General features: G+C 41.3%; 1 protein-coding gene across 1 annotated transcript in view; it reads right to left on the bottom strand.

The window, feature by feature from the left end:
- The window catches only part of LOC120518062, a 51,654-nt gene that overhangs the window by 28,776 nt on the left and 10,028 nt on the right, over positions 1-12,850 (bottom strand). The window contains exons 5-8 of the mRNA XM_039740647.1: positions 11,262-11,438; positions 9,456-9,597; positions 9,174-9,361; positions 4,741-4,882 (exon numbers count right to left, since the gene is read on the bottom strand). Coding sequence (XP_039596581.1) covers positions 4,741-4,882; positions 9,174-9,361; positions 9,456-9,597; positions 11,262-11,438 — 649 coding nt within the window. The remainder of the gene's footprint in view (positions 1-4,740; positions 4,883-9,173; positions 9,362-9,455; positions 9,598-11,261; positions 11,439-12,850) is intronic.

Genomic DNA, 12,850 nt, shown 5'->3' with positions numbered 1-12,850 from the left:
TGAGCTCAGGTGCATCCTGTTTCCCTGATCATCCTTGAGATGTTTCTGCAGCTTAATTGGAGTCCACCTGTGGTAAATTCAGTTGATTGGACATGATTTGGAAAGGCACACACCTGTCTATATAAGGTCCCACAGTTGACAGTTCATGTCAGAGCACAAACCAAGCATGAAGTCAAAGGAATTGTCTGTAGACCTCCGAGACAGGATTGTCTCAAGGCACAAATCTGGGGAAGGTTACAGAAAAATTTCCAATGAGCACAGTGGCCTCCATCATCTGTAAGTGGAAGAAGTTCGAAACCACCAGGACTCTTCCTAGAGCTGGCCGGCCATCTACACTGAGTGATCGGGAGAGAAGGGCCTTAGTTAGGAAGGTGACCAAGAACCCGATGGTCACTCTGTCAGAGTTCCAGAGGTCCTCTGTGGAGAGAGGAGAACCTTCCAGAAGGACAATCATCTCTGCAGCAATCCAACAATCAGGCCTGTATGGTAGAGTGGCAAGACGGAAGCCACTCTTTAGTAAAAGGCACAAGGCAGCCCGTCTGGAGTTTGCCAAAAGGCACCTGAAGGACTCTCAGACCATGAGAAACAAAATTTTCTGGTCTGATGAGACAAAGATTGAACTCTCTGGTGTGAATGCCAGGCATCACGTTTGGAGAAAACCAGGCACCGCTCATCACCAGGCCAATACCATCCCTACTGTGAAGCATGGTGGTGGCAGCATCATGCTGTGAGGATGTTTTTCAGCAGCAGGAACTGGGAGACTAGTCAGGATAAAGGGAAAGATGACTGCAGCAATGTACAGAGACATCCTGAATGAAAACCTGCTCCAGTGCGCTCTTGACCTCAGACTGGGGCGACGGCTCATCTTTCAGCAGGACAACGACCCCAAGCACACAGCCATGATATCAAAGAAGTGGCTTCAGGAAAATTCTGTGAATGTCCTTGAGTGGCCGAGCCAGAGCCCAGACTTGAATCCGATTGAACATCTCTGGAGAGATCTTAAAATGGCTGTGCACCAGTGCTTCCCATCCAACCTGATGGAGCTTGAGAGGTGCTGCAAAGAGGAATGGGCGAAACTGGCCAAGGATAGGTGTGCCAAGCTTGTGGCATCATATTCAAAAAGACTTGAGGCTGTAATTGCTGCCAAAGGTGCATCGACAAAGTATTGAGCAAAGGCTGTGAATACTTATGTACATTTGATTTCTCAGTTTTTTTATTTTTAATAAATTTGCAAAAATCTCAAGTAAACTTTTTTCACGTTGTCATTATGGGGTGTTGGGTGTAGAATTCTGAGGAAAAAAATGAATTTAATCCATTTTGGAATAAGGCTGTAACATAACAAAATGTGGGAAAAGTGATGCGCTGTGAATACTTTCCGGATGCACTGTATGTAGAGTGTAGATGAATGGGAAAAACGGGCACATTTTTTAAATCTAGAATTAAATCAACAACTTTGCAGAAGGTGACGGGGTCTGAATGCTTTCTGAATCCACCATATATACTTTCAAGTTAACATAGCATAAATGACTAAATTCTGTGTTTTAAATTATACACTATATTACAAACACCACTACATAACCAAATGGATGTCTTCTCCTCTGAATGATACCAAAACTGCAGAATGTAAAACATTTTGATTCCCCGTGTGGTTATGAGATTTTTAGTGGCAAGTGAAAAGAGAGGATAAAGACCATGAGCACCAATGTCTGCATCGGACAGGACACTTGAGAGAGAGAGATGTGGTTAGGCACGGACTTTTTCTTTTGTAAGGACCACATATTAAGAATATAGTATATGATCTAATTTAAATGAATAAGTTAAACTTGTTTTATGTTTTAGTAGTCTAACAGTTTTCTTTCGCATTAAGCTTTCGTACTCATGTCAAGCAGTTTTATCAGTGCACATATTGACTCATGACGGAAAGAACAAGTGTCCAAACAGTGATATGTGATTTGTAGCCCATGACTGTTGAACAAAGAGACATCATGAAAAGAAACAAGCAAAGCAGCATCTCTAGGATAAGCAGAGATAAGCAGAACATTAGAAATGACGCAGTCTGAAAGAACAGGTGATGGTAAAAGCCAGTAACTCAGAGAACTCAAAATTTAAATTACATTTTTAAATTAATAACCCTTGATATATATTTAAAGCCCTCCTAAATATTTCATTTATTTTCAATATACTCTTCACTGCAAACAAAGTTCAGTTGCTAAACCTGAATTGTCCTTCCCATTATAACGCCACCATGACATGCCGTTCCAGTGCAAGTGTGTACGTGTTGTGGCATCCGGCCGGGGCTGGAGCCCAGCTGGGACACCCAGGAGGACCGGAGGAGGGCTTGTGCCTCCTCCAGACCGCGAGGGGGCGTCCGCCCTGGTTATGTTGGGGGTCTCGGGTAAAGGGCTTGGAAGCCCAGCCCTGTAGGGACCCGTGGCCACCGCCAGGTGGCGCCCTGGCGCCTAAATATCCCTGGAGCCCAGCACTTCCGCCACACCAGGAAGTGCTGGGGGGGAAGACGACAGGGGACACCCGGACGGTTTCTGGGTGCGCAGCCGGCACTTCCGCCACACTGCGGCGTATCTATGGAGGAGTGTCGGGAAGCAGCTGGAGCCCATCCGGGTTCCTATTTAAGGGGCCGCCTCCCTTCAGTCGATAGCGGAAGTCAGGTGGAAGAGAGACGAAGCTGGTGAAAGGATTGGAGGCGGCCAGGAGAAAGGCACAAGGACTGTGGGGCCTGGACATTTGGGGGAACGGTGCAAGAGGCACTGGGAAGTGCACGGATTTTGTAAATATTATCAACAAAGGGTGTTTGTGGGTGACATGAATGTGTCTGCCTGTCTGTGTCCGGGTCAACTTCCACAGTGTCTAGTTATAGGCTATAAAGTGATAACGTCCGTGTTTTCCATTAGTTACTTGATGTAGTCTAAAGCCAGTGGAAATGGTTGTATTATACTACACTTGCAAAGTTCCCCAGGATTTATTTGTTCACTAGGGAAAAGCTCCATAGAAAACAAACTGGTGTGACATTTTATGTTATCACAGCTCATATTGATTAATCATGCAAAGTCCAGTAAGTCAAGAGCACAGAGGATGGCGCCGGAAATGGAACGAGGAACTCCTAAGCCTGCTCCAAAGCCTATTCTGCTTTTCTTTGCAGGAGCGATCGGCAGTGAGTCATGAAGGCAAGCCTTCTGAAGAATGGCTGGCATTTCTGTGGAATGGGCTCAACAGAGACAAGGTTAAAGGTTAAAAAGAAATGGTAGTTCACCTATGATCATCTTCAGCGATGGAGCTCAAGCTTCTGGCTGAATCTATTCTGCTCCTCAGGGACAGACCCTAAAGACATTTCTTCCACCCACTAGACATGTTTTTGTTTGAATGAGTCTCTCCTCTGTGTTAACAAGGAAAAGGGACCTCGTTCTAAAAGGAGTTGAGGTTTTATAAAGTCAAAGAGTACATTCAGCATGGCATTGCACAACACATGCATGCCAGAGGGTCATGCTCCAGGCTCAGCCCAAGTACGTAATACCACCCCGGGTTGAGAGGGGGCACTGCCATTAACAGACTTGTCTCCATCTTCTTACACAGCCTGGAGTAATCGATCCTTGAGGGCAGCCCTGACCCTTCTGGTTTTCAACATATAAAGGCAGAGCAGCCAGAGATAGTCATCACATTCTGATGTGGACCTCGCTTGAGTACCCTGAAGTCCATCTTTTTTTGCCTTGTGAATGAAGACTTTCTTTCTTATAACCTGCACAAGTGAAGTGCCTGTTTTCATTAATTTCTGTTTTGTTGATTGAAAAAAAAAAATTTTTTTGCCAGCTGGCACCCTTGGCATTCCTGTCATCCTGCGATCATTTGTTTACATCACTACAAAAATTTGAAACTGCTCTTTGATAGTTGTGGCTGTTAGGGGGCACAACAGAGCCCCAAGCAGCACACAAAACTATGCAAAAACAGTCCCGGGTTCAAATCAAGTGCTTTTAAAGTATATTGTATTTTTAATAGGCTTTTTTTGTTCAGTACAGCACAGCATAATCCTTTCTTTTCTTCCATCTCAACATCTCCCAGTAAGCTTTGTCTTCCAACTCCAACTCTTAGACAAAGAGGAAGGCCCATTTTAAACCCAAATGGGAGTCCTTCTGGTGCTCAATCCACTGTCTGCAGGAAGAACTTCCATGTCAGGCGAAACCCCGTTAGCCTCAGAGCACTCAATTCCTGACAGCTGTCCAACAGGGCAGCCCTATAGGACCACAACTCATATGCTCATCCACACCAAGGCTCCTCAGAAGGGATTCTGCTACCCAGTGTATGGTGGAACGGTCTGCCCATGGAAGGCAGTCTCTCACTATCCAAAATGTCTGGCCACATGAACAGAAAAAGCACTGCTAACCATTCCTGCTGGTCTGTTTCCACTTCCAGGATGTCTATCCACAGCTGCTGGCTCACTAAACCCAGTTCAATCACTGCTATAGTGTTCCTCCACATCCATCTCCTGGCCAGTGGGGTAACATCACACCTCCCTTCCTAACCATCCATTATACTGGCCTCCTGGTCAGGCAAGGGAACTGGATCAATCTTGGGAGGGATGCTGGAACATTCATCCTACAGTCATATGTGTTTATGTCAGTCAGTCAGTCAGTCAGTCAGTCAGTCAGTCAGTTAGTCAGTTAGTGTTAAGAAAATGACTAGTTAATTTGCATGCATGAAGCCACAGGCAACCACCAGTTAAACACTCACCTGCTGAAAAGGGCAGGAAAGCTTCTCTTGTGATGAATTTCCCCTGGTCATCCAGGAAGTGATTAACATTAAACTGATGAGGTGTGGCCCACTGAGTCTTATCATAGAGAACAGAGGTGAGCAGAGTGATGACAGGCGTGCCCTAAAACCAAACAAGGACATATATAAATAAAGGTACATTTAAATAAATAGATACTGTATTTCCAGACATGAAGAATATTTTGAAGCATACATAATAAAACACTGTTGTAAATGAAGACAAAGTATTGCAGTATCAGAGACTGGCATTTTCCATGTTCGTATAACGCTTTCCCCAAACATCTTCACAGTCATATAAAAATCAACAGAAACTACAGCCACAGTTACAGACACAGAAAAGGTTTCAACAAAATTAAAATGCATATGATATCGCAAAGTTTCAGTTATTACTATGACCTGTATATTCTAAGAGGGCATATTATTCTCAACCATTTGTCATCTGAAGCTGCTTTATTCCATTTCAAGGTTGAAGGCTTGCTAACTCATTTTTCTGTTCCTAGGTTTATCTTTTTAGGCCCCAGTTTCCAGATGTTCTTGTAAAATGGCCAGGTTGTAGGATACTTACTGTTTACAGGGTTAGTTTTAATTATGAGTTAAATGACTTCTGGACAGCACAATGTAAATTGTGGGTTATCATGCAGATTCACATGTTTCACCTTTACTGAATATATACATCAAATTATTTTAATTTAAATTTAAGGTGGCACAGCGGTAGCGCTGCTGCCTCACAGTAAGGAGACCTGGATTTGCTTCCCAGGCCCTCCCTGCGTGGAGTTTGCATGTTCTCCCTGTGTCTGCGTGGGTTTCCTCCCACAGTCCAAAGACATGCAGGTTAGGTGCATTGGCGATCCTAAACTGGCCCTAGTGTGTGCTTGGTGTGTGTGCATGCGCCCTGCTGTGGGCTGGTGCCATGCCCAAGGATTTGTTCCTGCCTTGCACCCTGTGTTGGCTGGGATTGGCTCCAGCAGACTCCCGTGACCCTGTGTTAGGATATAGTGGGTTAGATGATGACTGACTGACTTTAAATTTACTTATTTGCTTATGAACAGTCAGTGATGGATTTCTTATCAGCAGTAGATCAGTTGCTAACATAATATTGGTTCTTTGAGGCAGTTGAATATGGTTTTGTTTAAGGCACTTTGTAAACTTCACTTTTAATGATGTGTATAGGTCAACTGTCTGTTCATCATTACTAATTCAGAATCAAATAAAAATCTAAAACCATTTAATTTGATACGACAGGTCAGGTCAGATTGTGGAGCATACACTGGTACAGCGCGTTGCTGCACCCACCACATGATGAAACAGCTCAGGCAGACACATGGTCCAGAAATTCCCGTCTATCTGGAGAAGCCAGATGTTATGTGGTCATCCCCTTGGCCTGGTTCAGCCACTCGGGTCCTCAGCAATGAGGATCCTGCGAGCCGGATCACCCTCACAATGCAGCATGCCTCATTTAGGACTCCCGTGAGCAACTGTTCATTCGACACAAAGTCAAACCAGTGGTACCTAAGGATTCTTTGAAGAGACACAGTACCAAAGGAGTTCAGTGTTCAGCTCAGGTCACTGGATAGTATCCACTTCTCGCAACCATATAGCAAAACAGGAAGCACCAGGACTCTAAAGATTTGGACCTTCTTCCTTTTGCATAGATATCAGGACTTCCACACACTCCAGCGCTCTGACCTCATGACCCCCCCATACTCTCCCAATCTGTCTACTGACTTCATATGAAGAGTCACCAGAGACATGAATTTCACTGCCGATGTAAGTGAACCTCTCAACAAGGTTGACACTCTCTCTGCAGACAGACATACTGCTGATGGCTGTGCCCAATAGGTCATTAAAGGCCTGGACACCCGCAAGCCCAGACACTCAGATGCTTCACTCAATCTCTCAAGAGCCCCCATTGACTCTGCGAACATCACAGCACCATCAACAATGTCAAACAGCACCTAACACACACCAAATCATTTCCTGTGCTGACTTCGATTCACAAAGTAAGGAGGTTCAGATTTTTTGCTTAAAAAGTTTGGTTTTAATAAAGACAAAAAGCCCTATAATATGCATGTTAGGCAGCTAAAGGGCTTGAATGAGGTTAATTCTGAGCCAGACTGGACTCTTTTTCTCTTTTTTCTGCAGACCATTCACGGGAAATTCCGCCTGGCCCTGATCAAAGTCAAAGTGAACTTTATTGTCATCTCAACCATATAAAAGTATACAGATAGACGCATTTGCGAAGCTCAGGGTCCACAGTGTAACATGACGTGCAAATAATAAATGAATGATAGAATTAAAATTCAAATTTAAAATTAAAACACAAACAAGACATTGTGCAAAGACAAGACAAAGAGGTAGCAGCAATATTGATGTGTAGTTAGCAATATGAACATTGATGCAATGTATGGTATTTGCAATCTAAATACATAAATATAGTCAACAGATATGTAATATAATAAATAAATAATAAATAGATATAGATAATACAGTGAAATTATCAGTGTATGATAATAGTTGTTTAAGACTTGTAAACAATGACAGGTCAGAATGTTTCACAGCAGAAGGATATCAAGAGTGTCAAAATCCTTAAAGGTCAGTATGAGGTTTTCAGTTCTTTTCTACATGCACGCTCGTCTTTGCAGGACAGTGGCTTGCATGTATAAAGGTTCTGTTTTTAGAGGTGGTTGAATGGTTGTATACCATATTAAAAAAAAAAAAACATTAAACAGACAAAACAAATACACATGTGGTTCATTCCATACACACGAATGCAAAAATGACCAGGGACTGGGAAATGAACAGGATGACTTGCCTGTTGCTGACTATGATTTAATACCAGAGTTTCAAGTTGGAGGACACTGGAAGAAGCTAAGGGAATGTTCATTCAAAACAGAAACAAAGAATCACTTCTTTACAGAAAGAGTGGCACAAAAATGGAAGAAGCTACCAGGTCATGCACTTAAAGCTTTTAAAAAAATCTGGATAAGACATTGGGACATCTTAGCTTTTTGCTGACCAATCATGGCCAATAGACTCAATATATTCCTCTCCTTTGTAATATGGTTTATGAGGATGATAGCATAAAAAGGATTTTACAGAGAATGTTTTCAAAGATAAAGAAATAACAATCCATGTTGAAAAACAATACCATGCATGAAACTTTGTTGCTCAGTCCTGAAACCTAAACTAATGTTTTAAATTACTTCCATTCACACGTATAATACCACATGGCATCATTGAGGTACATTTTCATGGAAGAGGTACACAAGCCGGTGATGTGAATTGCTCAGGTTCAGTGATAAACTTTGTTTTCAAACACAACTCATTAACCGATGGACTTTATGCCTGCAACCTGCAGTGTTGTCATCTCCTTATCAAATATTAGCCTGATCCTTAATGAACAAAGCTGACCAAGTAATTTCTTTAAAATAAACTTTTGACTGTGTGCAGACAAAGGTACCAGTCTGTCTGGTTGTGCTACAATTTACTTCGTATAAATTTATAATTAACTAAGACATCTTCAGACTTCATCACAAGTACTTCTTAACCCTAAATCTAATTACCATTTATACAGTACAATTAGTGCTAAAGTGTGTGATCAAGTCGATGACATCTGGACTAAATTCGTCCATGTCACTGCCCAGGAAAGTAAGTTACATCATCATGGCTGAGTCAGCAACACAAATAAATCACTCTGTATCAAAATCTTAAGGTTCAATCATTCAAAATGCTGGAATCGAGGGTCTATCAAGCACATTCCATCCATGGACACTTCCAGCTGGACCTGTTCTATCCAAAAATTAATGACTTTAAATATAAACCTGTGGTGTGATCCGAGCAGGCCTAACCTCCTCTTGCTGCCGCTTAGAAGCCTGACACTAACAGCAGCAGCTCCATGTTATCCAAGCCAGAAGTGTTTATGTGCATTGGGTGTTGTTATTTGTTTTTATTATATTTATTTATTTATTTTGGGAGTTTCTGAATTTTTTTTAATTTTCCCTTGGGGACAAATAAACTGTAATCTATCTATCTATGAACAGTGAAAAGGAAAACGCCCAGACAGCTTAGAAAAGAAAGCAGTCGTCACTTAATCCTCAGAGACTGACATGTTTATCTGTATCGAAGTACGGTGTCCAGGTGTAAATTTGCAAGGCAAGTTTCTTATGAAAGCTTTCTAACTGCAGAACAAGAAAATTAATCAAACTGGCCATTCATTAGTGATCAAACAGCCAAAGAGTGAACTACTTATAAAATACAGTATATACTGTATATTTTAGAATAAAATAACTAAATACACAAAGAGCATTGCTTTATTGGTGTAGCATCCTTGAAATCAATCATGTAGCATACAACACATTCACAGCTCACCCAGAGATGTACCTAAGCAACCTCACCTTGGGGACTGTGTATCCGCGGAAGGTTGTGTCCACCGCCGTTTGGTGCGGTATGCCCATAGGCACCACGTTGCTGAACCTCTGGATTTCGTGCAGAACTGCCTCAGTGTAAGGCATGTGTTTCCGGTCATTAGCCTGTGGGTTGCGCTCCTTCCCAATCACACTTTCTATTTCCTGGTGAACTTTTGCTAGTGGATGAAAAAAATAAACATAGTTCAAACTGAAACACTGAGCACTGTGGGCTACTGAAGAGTAGGATTGCACATATTTTGTTAAACTCACCCTGCACCTCTGGATATTTCATCATTAGCAGGAGACCCCACCGGAGAGTGGTTGAGGTGGTTTCTGTTCCAGCCCCAAATAAGTTTAACGAGGTAATGGCCATGTTATCTTCATGAAAGTATGTTTTGGTGCTTTTACTCTCCTATTAAAATATGAATGAATGAATGAATAAATAAATAAATAAATAAACATTTATAAAATTATTAAAACTACAATGTGTCAAGGAAACAGGACTAAACCTGGTAACCAAGAACAATTTCCAAAAGCAATAGAATAACTCACTTCTAAAATAAAAATAAATAAAAACACCCAAAAGCGTAGCTGCTATTTGTACTGCTATTTATTTAACAGTCTACTGCTCTATCCTGGGTAGGATGTTACCCTGCATCCAGCCCTGCAAGCAGATCCTCCAGCTTGCAAAGGAAACTTCAGGGGTTGTTGGCAGGTTGGGCACTCCAGCCATTGTAAAAGACCTCACTAACACTGCTCCATTCAAACTAGTGTGCTGCTGAGGTGTTTCCTATTGCACGGCTGCACTCGAGTCTTAATTTGGGATCCTGAGGTGGTACATCGTGTGGTGGGTGCGGCAAAATGCTGTATCACTGCATGCTCCCAACCTCTCTCTGTCTCTCTCTATAAGGGTATCCATACAATTCTTAAATATTTTCAATACTTCCATCCATCATCCAACCCGCTATAACCTAACTATAGGGTCACGGGGGTCTGCTGGAGCCAATCCCAGCCAACACAGGGCACAAGGCAAGAAACAAACCCTGGGCAGGGCGCCATCTTTCAATACTCTGATCAGGAAAACACAAGCACACACCTCACAAAACGCAATACACCCAGAGCATTGTCACTTATTGTGTGGCCTTTGATGTCAGGCTCTCCTGATGACATTTACTTACAGAACAATTCCTGACCTTAAAGAATATCCCATGTAACACCAGCAGTTGTCCCTGCCTCCAGTGGCATGCGTTTAACATTCTGCACTGCCATTTACACCCCACGTTACACTCTCTGTGGCTCAGCTCTTTCTGGCAAAATGTCAGGTTGCATCCCCTGAGCAAACATGTTGGCTATCCAGATATTTACCAGGGGTTAGCCACCCCATGTCGGTTCTGGAGAAAGGAATTGGTCCTTTGTGGATTAAAAACATTTTTTTTACTCAAGCAGCCCTGTTGTGTATGCTAGTTTTCATGCCAAGTGGATCATTGTACCCTTTACATCATTACAGGTATAGCAAGGTTTCTCAGGTTTAACATTGGTAATTTTTTATATATTTTTATTTAAATTAATAAAACCCAAGACTCCTTCGCACTCCAAAAAAAAAATTTAATTTCTAATATTCTAAAAATGATAGTGAACCCAAAGCCTCCCCTGTTCAGGCAACCAAATAATAATGAAATAAAATAAACAGAATACAAATTAGAAATGTAACTCGTCCATAAACCAAAATTGTCATTTTTACATTACTGGAGGATATCAGAAATCCAAAGATATCCTGTATAAAGTAATAAATGTTACAGAGCAGAAATGTAGCTTCTATATAAACTGAAGCTGTGAATTTTTAACCCTTTGAAAATTTTTGATAAAATTCAATGCGAGACCCTGGAATTCGTCAGTACCTTCTGTAAGTTTACCGCTATATGCACCATAATTCTCTCGTAAACAATAGGAAATAAAGACTAAGAAACAAGCAATGTATAAAAATCAGCATGGTTGACAGTAAATCCCACTTCTTATTTTCAAGCAAACAGTTATACTTAATGAAAACAAGTGATTTTATTTTAATGCAGTTTTTACCTCTTCCTGTCGTTTAACAATGAAAGCATCAATGAAGCACTTCAGATCATTGCTGTCTACTTTATCTTTGCGTTCATCATAAATACCTAAATTGAATCTTCTGAACTCTTTGTAGTTGGCGATGACTTTTTTATGATCAGACAAGAAGATTCCCAAAATTGGATACATGTTGTAGAACTGAAAAAAGACAGAGAATTAGAAATGAAGGTCAACTCAGAAGAATATCTGTTTTATCTTAACATATTCTGCCAGTGCAATGTTCACAGTATAACCCTACACACTGAGCTAGAGGATGATCAGAAAGAGAGGCTACAGCCTCCAACAAGGGAACAAGGAAGGACATACTGTATGATAGTCAACATAAGGAGGCAGTAGAGGGTGACCTCTGTTTATGGTATTGTGTATCCTCAGACCAGAAAAGAGGACACTCAGATACTTCATACTATAACCTCACATTCAGAGAAACTAATCAATAAGGAAACATAATCTACCTATGGGCTCTGCTGTTAATATTTATCAAAAGTGACCTAACCTGTACTCAGGTGTAGAGACCCTATCTGTAGAAATGAGTAATATCTCCAAAAAGAGAATGAAGAAAACACTTGATATGCTCATATTAAACACCCACTAGAGGGTGACTTTTATTTATGGAGTTATACAACCATAAGCTAGAAAGGTTGTGTCAAAGCCTTTGGCATGATATATGGAGAACATCTGGTGACATCAGTCATACATACTGAGACAGCTATCTCTACATTGTTTAGAGAGACAAGAGACAGAATGTGTATTCAGTAAGCAAGCAAAGATTTAGCATATTATACTTAATAAGAGTATTATGTATTCCAAAGGAAACAACATTTGTTACGAGATATTGAGAGGTACTTGTTGGTCCAAATCTATTTAATGATACAAGTGACCCAGAGAACATAAATTTATAGGCCTGGAGAGTATAGAGAAAGAGATCAAGTCAAAAACAGGAGCCACAAGAAGACATCCTTTAATTATGGTGATAATTATCACGTACTTGAAGCTACAGTGACAGCAACTTTATTTCTTGGAACCCAGAGAAACATAAACACCAACAGCAAGTGCACATTGCTTGGGTTAAATATGGAGGGGTTCAGAATTAGAAGTTCATATAATGGCATCCAGGTACTGGCAGCCACTCGCCTTTTGCTGCAATGATAGTCCCTTTGGAGGGGAGTCGAGAAAGAGGGGTGTGCTTAAGCAAATTGTCTGACCCACCATTATTGCAAAATCTGCATATGATGCAGTTACATATGCACTGGGATGAAATTTATTGTGGTGTTGCCTTTTTATACTCATTATTTATTATCTTATTATAATAATCTTATTATTATCAAGGAAGTTGTGCTCAGGCTTTATAACACACTGGTAAGGCCTCATCTGGAGTACTGTGTGCAGTTTTGGTCTCCAGGCACCAAAAAGGAAATAGCATCACTAGAAAAGGTCCAGAGAAGAGCAACTACCATGATTCCAGGACCACAGGGGTTGAATTATGAGGAAAGATTAAAAGAGCTGAGCCTATACAGTTTAATCAAAAGGAAATTAAGAGGTGACATGATTGA

This window comes from Polypterus senegalus, chromosome 17 (assembly GCF_016835505.1).
Source record: "Polypterus senegalus isolate Bchr_013 chromosome 17, ASM1683550v1, whole genome shotgun sequence".
NCBI classification, from domain to species: Eukaryota; Metazoa; Chordata; class Cladistia; order Polypteriformes; family Polypteridae; genus Polypterus; species Polypterus senegalus.
Note: the sequence above shows the minus strand (reverse complement) of the source record. Positions and strands in the feature narration are given on the sequence as shown.